Raw genomic sequence first — 15,487 nt, 5'->3', positions numbered from 1 at the left:
TGAAGGGGCTTCCCGGCAATCGCCTGACTTCTTCTCTCCACCGGGCTCCCCACACGGAGCGCCCTCCCGGAAGCTGCCTGGGCCTTAGAGTATGCCTTCTCCTGGGCCTTCCGGTAGAGATACTCCTGGTATTTCTTCTCTGCCGTGGCGATGATCTCGTCCCGGAAGGTCTTCTCTGCGACCGGCGCCCTCACATTGGGACAGATGACCCGGGAGAGGTTAGAGTCCTCCACGGATTGATGCGGAAGGATAAGTTTGGCCTTCCTGCAGTTCTCCGTAGTGACCAGACCCCCGACGTCAAGATCGACCCGGTCATAAGAGGCAAAGGCCTGGGCTCTCCGAAGAAAGGCCTGGGTAGGGGCAGTCCGTTCATATGGAGGGATCCTCACCCACTCAGTGAGGAGCTCCGGATGGTCCATTGCCCTAAATCTGGAGGAAAAGAAAAAGCGATGGCGATACTCCTTAACGTGAGTCTGCCTATTATACGGGACCACCCCTTCGTTAGCAGGGTGGGCCCGGAACCCATAAAAACCGTCCTTAAGTTTGTCCCCCTTCTTGGGGACGGAAACAAGTTCATAAAAATACAAAATTTCCGCCGGGCGGGGAGATCCCCATCCTCGGGCGGCATAAAAAATAAATAAGCCTGAAAGCAGGCGGTAAGCTTGGGGAATGAGTTGGTATGGCGCAAGGCCGACAAAAACTAGAAAATTAACAAAGTAATCCTGAAGAGGGAGCATGGCACCGGCCATCAGGTGTGTTTGGCTCCAGGCTCCGAAGCCGCCGTAGTTGTGGTTGGGCGTCTCCGCGTCGCGAGGTGGCCGGTGGTAGGTTCCTGAAGTGGAAGGCTTGATTCCAGCAACCTCAACAATGTTCTCCAGTTGGTGGGGACAGGTCAAGGTCGAATGAAGCTCAGCCGCTTCCCATCCGGTCGCCCGGGACTTATACCCCTCCTGGGCAACGGGTCCCAGGGAGACCTCTTCGAGGGTAGCCATGCGCTTACCACTTTTCTTTGAGGACTTTGAGCCGGAAGCAGACATTTTTCTATTCTGTAAAAAAGGGTAAAATTCCAGCAGTTAGGCCCCGTACCAAACCCTAAATCAAGAAAAAGGGAATGGGGATCCCCTAACCGCTGAAAAGAGGCCCCCTCCGGACACGTGTCACACAGGAAACCCTAGAAGGATTCCCTGGACAAGTGTCGGGTGCAGTAAATTCACAGAAGACGGCTTTACGCGATAAAGAAAACAGAAAGAAAAGATTCTGTTCTATGCCCTAATCAGCCATTAAACGAAGAACGTATGACCTTCTACAAAGAAAATACACAACAACAACAGAGACATGACAATGGCGATCCTACAACTAGAGCAGTAAATTCAAACAGACTACATGAAGAACTTAAACACTTGCATGCCCATAAATCTCGAATGCAAATCCAGAAAAGAACAAACAGAACAAGTAATAATATGCCATTCAATAACATAGCAAAGGATGCAAAAAACTTACAATGAAGTGTTAAACTGGGGGTCCTGATGCAAGTCGGGTGAAGACGAGAAGGACTGGTAGCAACGAGCAAAGAAGAACTGGGAAAATCGCAAAGTGTTTGAAGGCTTCGTTCTAGGTCTGAGAATTTTCTCTCTAGGAAATTCGAGCAAAGTTGGCAAGAAATGGGAAGTAACCGAAATGAAGAAAAGATGGTGGCTTTTATAGGCAAAAATGCATGAGGAACAGGCGTCATCACCTACCAATCGAACGGTGAGGGAAGCGCACGATTCAAATACCCAAAGATCAACGGACCAGATTGATTTACAATAAAGGCGGTGGAAACGCTTGAGTATCTGTCTGACACCATTAATGCGTCGTATCAATCAATGGGCGTGAAACGAATCGACCTCTACAAAATGTGATTCGCTGCATTAAATGCCATCATTAAATACACCCTCACGCGCTCAAAGCTCGTGCCAGGAAACCGAGGAGTCAACCGGAGGAACTTGAGCAAGCCTTGTTTCATTTTCCAAATAAACAAGACTTGGGGGGTAAATGTTGCCCCTAATTTTTCCCAATATATGTGGACCAATCAGACAGGGACACGTGGATCAAGCAATTCACAATATTTCCTAAGTCTTTAGGCCATAAGATAACATCTCGGACGTAGGTCCCGGAGAAGGCACATGGAACTCAATATGCTCCCGGAAGCTCACACAACGCTAAGGCATCTCCGCGAGGTGTCAGGTTTCTCCTGAGCAATCAAGTCGCATTAAATGCCGCATGGGAAGAAGCGTGTTGGGACTGCTACACGCAATAAAGTCTGACGGCACAACCTCCAACCAGCAGCGCCACAGTAATGATCATTTAAGTCTAGCGACGGCTACACTGTGAAGAGTCACGTCAATCACAAGGCAATAAGGACATTCCACATAAAAACCCTACAGCACCAAGGGATTTGACCATGCATTACCCATGGTATATTCATTGGGAATACCCAACTTTATGGATACTTACAGATACACTTGTAAGGACAATTCTAGGGATTACCCCACCAAAAACACTATAAATACCCCCTCAAAGCTCATTAAATGGGATCGAGAATCTTGGGCTGCATATGAGCAAGTAGAGTAAATACTCACCAAGAACATTCTCTGTATTTATAAGGGTGAAATCCTCCCAAGTATAATATCTGTATTAAATACATCCATAAATAACAAAGACTCGTGGACTAAGGCTCATTAACGCCCCAACCACGTAAAAATCCTTCTCTCACTTTCTTACAGCTCAATAATTTTATAATATTTTATTAGTTGCCGAAAATCTCGGTCAACACCACAAAAATAGGATCCAATAAACCCTACACGATCAGCTCAAATAAACTTCCTCTTTTAAAAAAAAATCAAGATTAAAATGGCAACAAAAACAACTAAATGATGACAACAAACTCAAAAATCTATTTAAACAAACAGTTAGTCCGTTTAATCAGGTACAGTGAACCTGTACAACTTTTTAGCAAAATTTCCATAAACAAATAAGGCAACTTTGACTACATTAATACCACTACTACAAAAATGAGTATTTTCGTCTTAAGTGACATATAAAGATTTTACGTCGATCTACAAAACTGACGTATAAGCCACAGTCGCAAATAATTTTTATTTGCGTCGTTTCTAAAATAACACAAAAAACAATTTCCTTCATTTTGAAACCGACACAAAATATACAATGTTCTTTTTACCATTTTGTGTTGGTTTGGAAGTGACACGAATAATTTTGTGCTATTTCAAAACTGACACAAAAGAACTTATACCGTCAGTTTTTTAATGACGCATAACTTGCTGAAATACATTTTTATTTCACCTATTGTCAGTTATAAAATGAAGTATAAATATAGGTAATGAAAAATTGTAAATTTCCATGCAATTTTCCCTACATGTTTTTTTATATTTTAAAATGATTTTATATATAACAGTAAATACATAATACAAAAAAATTAAAATAATAATTATAAAACTTATATAAATATTTTTATTGATTATTAATTCTACAATCGATAACAATAAAACTATTAACTAATTACATACCAAAATTGTTTATAGAAACAATCTATAATTTTTTAAACCAACAAATCAATCTAAATCCATGTTTGTAAACCATCAAATAATATTTGTATGATTTGGGAACTAAATTTTGGGAAGATCACCTTCTATTTTTGCTTGCTAATAGTCAAGTGACCAATAATAAAAGTACCAATTAATGCATAACCAAATAATGGGCAGAAAAACTACTTGATTATATCTTTAATCTCAACAAATCAAAAATAACCAAATATTTGGATCAAACAAAGAGAACAATAACATCAGTAATCATAAAAAAGAAAATATATAGTAAAAATATGTCTCTTTTTCTTTTTTCAAAAAAAAAAAAATAACAAAGAGAACAAATAAAACCCGAGGAAAAAATTGCCAACTTAGAAGTTCGTGCCTTAGGGATTGATTCTCAGTTAGATGCAATGAAAGTTATGGGAACCCACAACAATTATAATGCTGTTGTTGCTGTACTGTCTCTTGTTGGATTGGGAATTGGAGTTGATGTTGAAGCCATTGATTCAACTATTGAAAAGCTAAGGCCACCTCTTCACCGAATGCAAATTGGTAAGCTGAAATAGATTAAATTCCATAACCAATAAATTAGTCTCCGAATATACTAAGAAAAGTTCAGATGAAGTGACTATAAGTGTTGATGGATTTGATTGGTTAAACAAGATAAAGGGTATCACAAAATGATCGATCTAACCCAATTCTCATTTAGTATTATTATTGAACTTATTGTCTCATTGCTAACCATATAGTTTTTCTGTTGAAAGATAGCAGAGATACTTTCAGATTAGTAACTTTGTAAATTACTAACTGTTTCTTGCTCATTATGATAGTTACAACGGGAATTTCTTTCCCTACATGGAGGATTTTTCATGTACATGACCTGGATGATTAGCTATGCCCCGAAGTTCTCCCTGACTCACTCATTGCAGTATTTGATTCTGACCCTTGCGAGGTACCTCATGCAAGCCTTCGTCTTTGAAACAAGTTTTCCACACGATCTCTAAAGTGTACATGTTGTCTCTTTCATTTTTTTAAATTCCTCCGGGTGGTTGAGGAGGACGAGTCGATCGAGTAGTTGGTTGTTCATATGGGTTTCCCATATTCTTATGAAAAGTTGCCAAAATATTTTGTCATGTTTGTCTAGAAGTTATAGCACTTGAGTTTTGGGGATTCTCCCTATCGACATGAACTTCCCTGGATCGGCCTGGTTGTTGTTCATGTGGATGAGAAGGGTTATTTTGATTGTTCTCTTTGACATGGGGATCTTGTGCTCTCAACAACGAGGCCTCCCTCACAATTGTCTAATTGGAGGTTCATCTTGTGTAGGAGGTGCATTATTTGGGTCTGTCCTTGCAGCAGCAGCCTCACATTGTAATTCACCGTTCCTTCAGTTTGACTCTACAAGTCTGTCAAATTTGATGATTTTCCAATTCTACAATTGGTATCTAGTGGGGTTATATAAGCATCAGAGTTTCTTTATTCTAGTATTTCTTCCCCATAATTTACATTTCTCCCAAAATCCCATTCGATAAGATTTCCTCTTTCATTATGGCCTTTTTAGGGCAGAGTTCCCTGTGGTTCTTTTCCTTGGCGATGTACTGCCTCCTCATGTCCGACATTGTTATTCTGTGAATTATTTTTCATGTTGGGAAAATATTCAGGTTTTTTCTTGTGGGGAGATGTATTTTTTTTTTCAGAGTCTTAATTTGCAAAAAAATACTCTCAATGACTAAACTATTAACTCAGATTTTCATTGACAATTAATGATATTTTTTTTGTGTATTAAATGAATAATGAAAAAAACTTATAAATATAAAATTATATGAATATATATAACAATAATTTATACGTAATCTTGTAGATAAAATTTACATAGTCCAATCTTATTTATTAAATTTTTTGATTACAGAGTACAAGATACAAGATTGAAAGAAGGATTCTCTCTTTAAATGATCACTCTTCTCAATTGGTCATCCCCCGCACAATGGTTTCTTCCATTATTTATAGGAGTTTTAGAATGTTAGTTATTCCCTTTGCTCTTATCTTGGTAACCACTCATGTGGACAAACCTCACGTTTCATTAATTTACAATATGTGGGTTTCATATAAATAACCGCTTAGGCATAATTTAGACTTTGAATAACTACATCTATGATCTTATCTTGAGCAAATATTTTACCGAGTTATTATTCTATTTATCACATGTGTGCCTCGTCAGGGGCGGCCCTGAATTGAAATGGGTCATAGGCAAAAAAAAAAAAAATTTGAGCCCTTACTATAAAGATAAATAGTATTTTTAAAAATTATTAAAAAAATGTATATTTTTCAAAAGACAATTTTTTATTTGGGCTCCTAAAATGAGTGGGTCCTAGCCGCGGGCCTAGCCCACCTATACCTAGGGCCGGCCTTTTGCCTCGCAAATGATATATCTTTTAGAAATTTTTACACTAAAAATACAAAATACATATTTTATTACTAAAATACTACCACATGGTTAAGCTTACATTTTTACTCTTCAACTTTATTTTATTACAATTTTACCACTTACACACACATTTCATGCATGCATCACTACATGTCAATAGACTATGACCTCTATCAATCAATCATCCATCATTTTCTTCTCTTTTTCTCTTCTTTTTCCTTTTATTTTCTATTTCTTTTTAGTTTTTTTTTTTAAAAAAAAATATCAACCACCATAGTTGAACTCTTTCTTCTCCATGATCCCAACTCTATTTTTCCTCTTCTTTTTGTTCTTCAAATTTTTTTTCAACTCCCATTAACCGAATGCCATAACCGTTTTCTATCCTTTTATTTTTCTCTTAATCCATATATAAATATAGTTGTAACTCGTTCTTCATCAACTCCTTCCCCTGTTCAAAAGAAAAGCTTTAAAATGGGATTGAAATCTTCAGCTAATAGAACAATGGTAAACGACCTGTTGTTGAGGAGGATGACTCTGATTTTGCTCCTCCATTTTCTAAACGTAAGCGACCTCCTCCAAAGAAGAAATCGAAGGTGGCTGCCCAGGAAAAAATTCCTGAAGATGTTTCTAAAAAAAATAATCAAGTTGGTGGTGGTCTTTGATCTCAGGTTTTTTTTTTCGGTTTCTTTTTGGTTTCCCCCTTTTTTGAAATTTTTTCGTATTTGACATTAGTGTGTTTTGTGTTTATCGATTTTACTATTTTAGGTTTTTCCTTTTAACATTCCTTTTTGTTTTGTTTGGTTTTTTAGGGCTTCTATTTTTTTAGTTTAATTTATATGTTCTTTTATGGGTTTTTCATTTTCGTTTGTTTAGTCTTAATTTCTGTTTCATTTTGTTGTTTTTTTTTTCTATTTTTATTTTTCCAGATGTTTTATTGTTTTTCATTTCAATTTCTTCATTTGATTATTTCTCATTTTTTCATAGTTTTTTAATAGTGTAAACACCTTCTGTATGTATTTTTTTTAATATGTTTTTTGTCTAGTTATTTCCTGTCTATTTTTATATCATCAATGGGTAACAATTAGATTTACCATGGATGTTGATGTTCAAAGAGTTTTTTCTGTATTTTAGTTTGTATACAGTTGTTTTGTAGTTTTATTATAGTTTTGCTACTTGCATATGTTATTTCATTATAAAACTAATATGCAACTATTTTGCACAAAACTTACTATGTATAACTACTATTTCTTAGTCCCCGTCAAATTAAATTCCTGCATAATATATAAACTAACATAAAACGATAATGCAACTATAAGGCAACCAAAACAAAAAATAAAAAGACTTATACGTAACTGGTTGTACCTTTATTCGAATTTACTCTTCTTATTGTGTTTCTAAAAATATATATATATTGGAAACCAGTAATCAATCAAAATGCAACTGTATATAACGTAGATGTATTATTCATGAGGTTTTTTTTTTAAAATTTTTCACATCGTACATTGTTTTGGATTTGGTGGGAGCTCCAGATCTGTTTGTTACAGATCTACATTTCATGAATATAGATTTCGATATTAGGGGGAGTTATTTTGATCGAATAAAATAGAAAACAAATGTGTAATTTCAGTTTCTTCACAGTTTTTCTGATATTTTTTTCATCATTTTCTGTTTAGATCATTGCAGGTCTTCTTTTCCAGTTGATTTCGCCAGAATTAATAGTTGTATTCTTATCGTTTTGGTTTCATTTTGGTTGTTTTGCGGTTTTGAAACGATCGCGGTATTTTCACCTTCATGGTTCGCTCTGTACATTAGTGCATGTGGTATTTTTGTAAATATTTGTATGTGGACTGTATAAATGTTTAATGGGCCGGCCCAAAGTATTTTTGTAATTTTTTTTCCTTTTTTGTATTTTTCTGTTTTTTTCCCTATCTTTTAAGTGCTTCTAGCAGAATGAGTGGCTCGTTAAATATGCTCCTAGTAGCTTTTATCCTTAAATAAAATTTTGGATAATTTTTGTACAATTCTCATGAATTAGCCTCTTCAAAATTTATCTCTTGTGCTTCTTGTGAAGGAGCATTCAGTCTTGCGCCTAGCTTGATCTTGCTGGATTTGTCTCTGAATAATATGCCTTCTCGTCATTCATACTTTATACTCAGTGTTTTCCGAGAAGGTAGTTACATATGTTATCGGTCTCGCTTGTGTTTTATTTTTATGGTCAGAATTTTGATACATCCTTAAGGTAAGACTTATATGTATTTTGAACTACAAGCATTATTTCGCGATGCGTATTAATGTCATATGAATTCTTTTTAATATGCAAGACTATTAACTTTCGAATTTTTGTACACGTGTCGTGACCATATTTATTGTTCAAAACATGTGCATAATAATATATACATAATATATAGTGTATATATTTTTGTTGTAACATATATTTAATCAATAACTTATATTATTCTTATACTATATTTTATAATAGAGTTGTAATACATCGTGATTTTCTTTCATTGTAATAAAATTTCTAATATGTTGTTGTAATCGATTCACTTTATTAACTAGAGGTATTCATAAAATAACCGATATAATCCAATCTGCATGATCCCATCCCATCCGCACGATCCAATCAAATTTAATCCGCAAAGTGCAGATATCTACACTTGTGTGCTTTGATTGGATTGGAAAATTCAAAATCCGCACTTGTGCAGATTTGATGTTGATTAACATGTAACAGTAATCAATCCAATCCAATTGTCACATATTTATAAAATGTTAAAAAAGTTATATATACAATTAATATTTTAATGTAAAAAAATAGCAATTCAAGAGTCCAATATATAATACAATTATATTTCAAAACTTAATAGATCAAATGTGTACTCTATTCTTATATATAATTTTTCTTCTACATACAATTTAAAAATAAATTAAATATTTTTTTATACATGTAATTTTTTTTCTTCTTATAAATTTGTTATTTGTTATTTTATTTCTTTTAATTTGTTGTTGGAGACATAAAATAACAAAAATTTGTTTTATTTTTTTTGCTAGTTATGTGAAAAATATATATATTTTTTCATAAATATTAAATAATTTAATATAAAAAAGTAACAAATCCAAAATAACTGATCTAATCCGTATTTTCGCGACTTAGATTAGATTAGATTGGATCCAAAATACTTAGTGCGGATCGGATGCACTTTAAGTAAAATAGTGCGGATTGAATTAGATAAACACCGCTACCATTAACAATAGCACTAATATTTGAAACATGTATATATTATTATTTTTTAGAAGAAAAATGTGGGAATTAAAGAGCTTTAAAATTCCATGTAAGATTTTGTATGAAAAAGGGAAGTACACTTTCGTAAATAAAAGTTGGGTCTTTTTGTAAATAAAATATTTTTCAGTTCCTAAATGTAATTAATATATCTGTTATTTTAAGGTTTATTTTTTATATTTTTATGTTTTAAAATAGTTTTTTTTTTTAATTATTTTACAAATACACAAAAACAACAAAAAAAATTACAAAAGTACGGTTTTTAAATATTTTTACGATTTTTTTGATTTTATTTATAGAAAATACGATTTTTTTATGTTGTACTCTTGTTAATTTGTTGTTAATTTTTTTTTATATGCATGTTATTTTTTGTTATTATTTAAATGTTATTTTTATGTTACTTTTTTATGTAGTTTTCTTGTTGTTTTCGTAGAAAACCATAAATATGTAAAAAAAATTTCTTTAAATGTAAAAATGCAATTTTTTTTACAAAAAAAACTACCTTATGTAATTATTTTTTATATATATATTTGTTATGAAAATCATAACAGTCTACTTATCAACTAACGAAGTAATTTAAATCGTAATCCAAATCTACATAATGAATTACTGAAGCAACCTAAAAAATAAAAATAAAAAAAATAGTATATAAAGTGATTTCCATTATTTAACAATAAAGAACAAAAAAAAATTCAAATTGTTCGAACAAATATTTTTTTTCTTAATTAAATAAAGGCTAATTAGGATTTTTGTCCCCTGAATTTTGACATGTACTAAATCATGTCCCTGAACTTTTAAGATCGTTGAAAATGCCCCTGAACTATTTAGATTGTTGAATTTATGGACTTTTTTCCAATTTTAGTAAAAAAGTCTAACATGGATGAAAGTCCAGGGGCCATGATTTAGTATATAGTAAAGTTCGAGGGGCATGATTTAGTAGATATCAAAATTTGAGGAGTATGATTTAGTATATAAACAATTATTGAAGTAGTAAAATTGAATGAAATTAGACAAAATTTCTTAAATTCAATAATCTCAATAGTAGCATTTTTAACGAATTTAAGGTCAAAAATCTTAATTAGCCTTAAATAAATAGAGAACGAAAGATGAAAATAAAGGGCAAACTTCACAAACAATTGTTCGGATTAATTTTGTTCCAATTCTACCCGATTTTCCTTAGCTACAACTACAAAATATTTTTATATTAAATAATAATCTGGAGGGGCTTGTTTGTGGAAAAGTGACACGTGTCACAAGGGCTCTGAGCCCAACGGCTAGTTATATAAAACGGCTATAATTCAAATTCTCATTCTCTTCTTCTCTTCACCTTTCTACATTTTCCCTTTTCTTTTCTCTCATTACACTTCCGATCATCATAATCATCATCACTTTCTCACCAATTCCTAGAAAAAAGTTCATCTCCGAGAAAACGATTCCCTTGAAGAGAGAAAGTGGTTGTCTTTACCACTATATACTCTTTCCCATCAATGATTTTCATCAAGAAACGGGTCTTTTGAACGAGCATTTTCTAGAGAAAGTGTACTCGTTTCTGCCTCAGTACCCATTTTAATTTCGATTACAAGGTTCTTTTTTCCGATTTCTGGAAGAGTTTTCTTGGAATTTCAAGAACAGGGTTCGGAGATTTTTCTCGAGAAAGTGACAAGAGAGAGGAGAAAATGTGGAACGACAACAATGAGTGTACCATTATTCCACCTTATAAAGGGTTTTTGACGCCACCTCCGGCATCGAACTTTAACCCTTCGTATCCTTCCGTTACATCGATGACTGAGTGTAGAAGAAGTCATCCTCAGAACAGAGTTGATTCGTTTCATGTAATACATAAAGTGCCTGCTGGTGATTCTCCTTACGTCAGAGCCAAACATGTTCAGGTTAGACACTAGTTCTTGTTTTTCCAAGATCATATGGTGTTTGTTAAAAGTTTTATGTTAGTTTCTTTTCTAAAAGTTCTTTTTGAGTTTTCTTTTCCTGGAAAACATTTTTTATAGAGATTCTGATTTGTTGTGTAATGCAAATGACTTTGATTTTGATTACTTCTTTATACATTATAGCTTATTGAGAAGGATCCAAGTAGGGCAATTTCCCTCTTCTGGTCAGCAATAAATTCTGGGGATCGAGTTGATAGTGCCTTGAAAGACATGGCAGTTGTGATGAAACAGTTGAATCGTTCTGATGAGGCAATTGAAGCCATTAAATCGTTTCGTCATCTCTGTCCTCCCGAGTCTCAGGAATCCATTGACAATGTCCTAGTTGAATTGTATAAGGTAAATTTGTCTCTTTCTATTTCTATAATCATCTCTTTAAAATTCTGGTTCCCACCTCCTCTTATTATTTTCAACATAAAGTTTGAATTCATTTTAGTAAAAAAGCCAAATAACCTTTTAACATCTGACATTTACTTGGTTTTACAAATTCCTTATTAGTTCATATTCATTTGTACAATTTGTTTCTACTAATTTTCTTGCTTTTAAATTTCACTCAGAGGGCTGGAAGAATTGAAGAGGAGATTGAGATGCTTCAAATTAAACTCAAACGACTTGAAGAAGGCTCAGCTTTTGGTGGAAGAAGGACTAAGACAGCAAGATCTCAGGGGAAGAAAGTTCATATAACTGTTGAACAAGAGAGATCTAGGTTAATACACACAAACACATAACTATTCTATATCCATATATGTGTTTATATACACACATTTTGAACGAAATTCATTATTTATAAATGCCCTTTATCCTCTGTCAATGCAGGATATTAGGAAACTTAGCATGGGCTTACTTGCAACAAAATAATTATACAACTGCAGAAGAGTTTTACAGGTATATTTCCAAGCATGTTTATATATATGATTCTGTTATATTTGTTGTTTTATACAATTTTGTTTAAAAAAATTATCATGCCTCAGGAAAGCGCTGTCGCTGGAGCAAGACATGAATAAGCAGTGTAATTTGGCGATCTGTTTGATGCATACGAATAGACTACAAGAGGCAAAGTCTTTGCTTTATGCTGTCAAAGCTTTATCTGGTAAGAATCCCATGGATGAATCATATGCCAAGTCTTATGACAGGGCTTTGGAAACACTGACTGAACTAGAGAAAGAATCAGAACTGAAATCAAATCAAAAGGATGTAAATAGCTCAAAGGAAATGTCAAGATCTTTATCTTCCTCCATGACAAGTAGCATGGAAGATGTAAATAGCTCCATAAACACAAGCAGGCTGCATCATCATGTATTTGAAAATGTGGTACCAAGAGAAGTTTGCGTTGGTGGTAACCATTTGGAGAATAAGGCCAATTTCAATGTGTTTGAAATTAACAATTCACATTGCACATCAATGACAGCAAGAAGTGGCATAAAGATTTCTAGGCCAGTTGTGCCTGTTGATAAGTGGAAGAAAGATTATTCTGAAAGCTCAAGTGATAGCAAGCCTGTGGTTATTACCATTATGAAAAACCGAGTTGGTACTGTTGGAACAGATCCAAGTTCCTTGAACAAGAAGACATACTTTTCTCCAGCTCCAGCTAGGTGCAATCAGAGGACTCCATATACTCAACCTCGAAGGTGTCTATGGGGATTTAGTGATGAAGAGCAGAGGAGGGTAGAAGAAGTATGGGGAAAAGATGTGACTGGGAATTCAAGGAAGAATTGCAGCTATAATGATGGGAATTCAAGGAAGAATTGCAGCTATAATGATGGGAATTTAAGGAAGAATTGCAACAATGATAATGGGAATTCAAGGAAGAATTGCAGCTATGATAATGGGAATTCAAGGAAGAATTGCAGCTATGATGGGAATTCAAAGAAAAGCTGCAGCTACGATGATGGGAACTCAAAGAAGAATTGCAGCTGTGATGAAGACAGGAGGAGAAAGAGTTCTTGGCAAAATGGTGATATGAAAAGATGTAACCAGGAAGAAGAGTATTTAAATGTAGGCATGATTGCTGCAGAGTCACCAAATGATTTTTGTAACACAAAGGCATTGGGAACTTCCATCAGTACTTTTGGAGAGGGAAGCTCTGGCAGAGTAGAGAATTCTGGCCAACAACCTACAGAAACTTCAAAGCCATCAGTGGATTCTTCGGTTTGTAATAACAAGAAAAGTTGGGCAGATATGGCTGAAGAAGAAGATGATGAACATTGTTATATAACAGATGAGTTTTGCTGTGATTGGAGTGGTGAAGAAGCATATAATAATGAGAACATGAATTCAAACTTAATCCATGGGAGTCCTTGTCTACAGACTCAGATGAAAAACCCGAGCCAAAAGCTTGAAATCTTTCATGGTAATTGGTATAGTGAAGATGAGTTGAAAGGCAAGAGCGATACTTCAAACATGATTCCTGGGACTTCTTATCTGCAGTCTCAGATGAAACGTCTGACCCGGAAGCTTGAATTCTGTGAAGTAAGAGATGAAGGTAACAACAGTAAACAGGGGAATGTGGCTGTTTCATCTGGGAATCCAACTGCTCGGCGTACTTTGTGTTTCGATCAGAAGAACCAGAAGGGAGTTTCAACAACAGATTGCTTCAGTTCTGCAGCAGCATCTAAGAATGTTCAGAAGTTTGACCGGAACTCAAACTCAGGGCAGCATAAGGGAAGGTCTTCTGTTAAGAAAACAAAGAGAAACAGGTTGAAGGTTTTCCAAGACATCACCCATCATCCAGATAGTCCATGAGTTTGAATTAGAGAGTTTTCTGCTCAAGTTTTACAACACTCTTCATATGTGTGTCATGTTTGTTAGATATTATTGTACCATAACATTCTTTAATCTTCACCAGTGTCTAAGAAAGTTCAGAACTTTGATGATGGGTCACTCAAATTCTGGGCAGGCAAACAAAAGGTGTTCTCTTTCCAGAAAGAACATAAGGAGAACCAGGTTGAATGTTTCTCAATACATCACCATTCATCCAGATAGTTCACGAGTTTGAGTTAAGAGAATATTATGTATAGCAAAGTCTTTCTTTCTTTTTCAGTGAGATCTGTACATCATAGCCATTCTTTGATTCATTACAGAACAATTATTTTTTTGGTATTGTGCTGAACTACATCAACTTCAAAATTCACAGGAGTTCAGTGAATATAATCTTTACTGTAAATTGATTTGATTCCTTACAACTGCAAGGTTTTCAGTTTTATAAGTATAGTAGATTTTAAACGTAGCAAATGATTGATGCATGTAGCTTATTTAATCATTTGCCAAATTCATCAGTTTCCATCAATGTCTTGAGGCCTCAAGCTATATTATATATATTATATATTATAATTTTGTTACAATTATATGAACTAAGTATGAGGCCTCAAGCTAATCAATCGATAACAAGTGCAGCCATTTTTTTTTCTAAAAAATCCTTCAACTTATTTTGGTGGCGTTTGGTAACACTTTTTTAATCAATTTTCTGTTTTTAAAAGTAGAAAAGTGAAAATATTTTTCAAAAACATGTTCTATAAAACTGTTTTTACTTTTCAATTTTATAATTAGAAATCAAAATTTTAAAAACAAAAAGAATCACTTTCAATATTTTTTTTAAACAGTTTTTTTTCTTAATCAATCTTTTGGATTACGACCAGCCCCGGACCCAAATCCCCTCCCCACGGTCCTGACGCTGAACCCGGCTTTTGACTTGAACCCGAATCCGACCCGGACCTAGACCCGACTTAAATAAAATCAAAAAATAAAAATAAAAATAAACTTTATAGAACACACTTTTGTTTTCTGTTTTTAAAATTGAAAAACAAAAGTGGTTACAGAACGCATTTTTATTTTTCAAAAACAAATTTTTTAAAAACAAAAATTTTACTTTCATTTTGTGATTAAAAAATTAAAAAACAAAAGTGTTACCAAACGACACCTTTATTTTTTACTTTTTAAATATTTAAATAAAAAAATTAAATAATTAAGTGTAATAATTAAAATTAAGATTACCAGTATAATAAAATTTAAATTATAAAATTATATGTGTATAATTTTAAATTATAAAATATTTTGCTATAAAATTTTAAATAATTTAAGTATAAAAAAATAAATTGCTAAAAGATCCTTATATAGTAATAAATTGTAAAAAATTAATTAATAATTATAATTAATTTAATTTTAAAATATAATTAATCTTAATTAAAGTTTTATAAGGAAATAAATGATTAGGTTACTTTTAGGTTACAAGTTATTTATTATTTATTTTTATTTAATTTCT

The 15,487-nt window shown here is 33.6% G+C and overlaps 1 protein-coding gene and 1 long non-coding RNA gene across 2 annotated transcripts; both read left to right on the top strand.

The window, feature by feature from the left end:
• Nucleotides 1-3,933: 3,933 nt before the first annotated feature.
• On the top strand, nucleotides 3,934-5,251 carry LOC115696834 (uncharacterized). Its single transcript, XR_004007787.2, has 2 exons — nucleotides 3,934-4,136; nucleotides 4,415-5,251. It is a non-coding gene; the product is annotated as an uncharacterized LOC115696834 (long non-coding RNA).
• Nucleotides 5,252-10,516: 5,265 nt separating this feature from the next.
• On the top strand, nucleotides 10,517-14,392 carry LOC115696875 (uncharacterized). The gene is made up of 5 exons (XM_030623761.2): nucleotides 10,517-11,175; nucleotides 11,356-11,568; nucleotides 11,787-11,935; nucleotides 12,046-12,114; nucleotides 12,201-14,392. The coding sequence occupies exons 1-5, from the start codon at nucleotides 10,963-10,965 to the stop codon at nucleotides 13,969-13,971; spliced, it is 2,415 nt and encodes an 804-aa protein (XP_030479621.1). The 5' UTR covers nucleotides 10,517-10,962; the 3' UTR covers nucleotides 13,972-14,392.
• Nucleotides 14,393-15,487: the final 1,095 nt, after the last annotated feature.

This window comes from Cannabis sativa, chromosome 7 (assembly GCF_029168945.1).
Source record: "Cannabis sativa cultivar Pink pepper isolate KNU-18-1 chromosome 7, ASM2916894v1, whole genome shotgun sequence".
Taxonomy (NCBI): Eukaryota; Viridiplantae; Streptophyta; class Magnoliopsida; order Rosales; family Cannabaceae; genus Cannabis; species Cannabis sativa.
The sequence above is the reverse complement of the archived record's forward strand: the minus strand, read 5'-3'. Positions and strand labels throughout refer to the sequence as shown.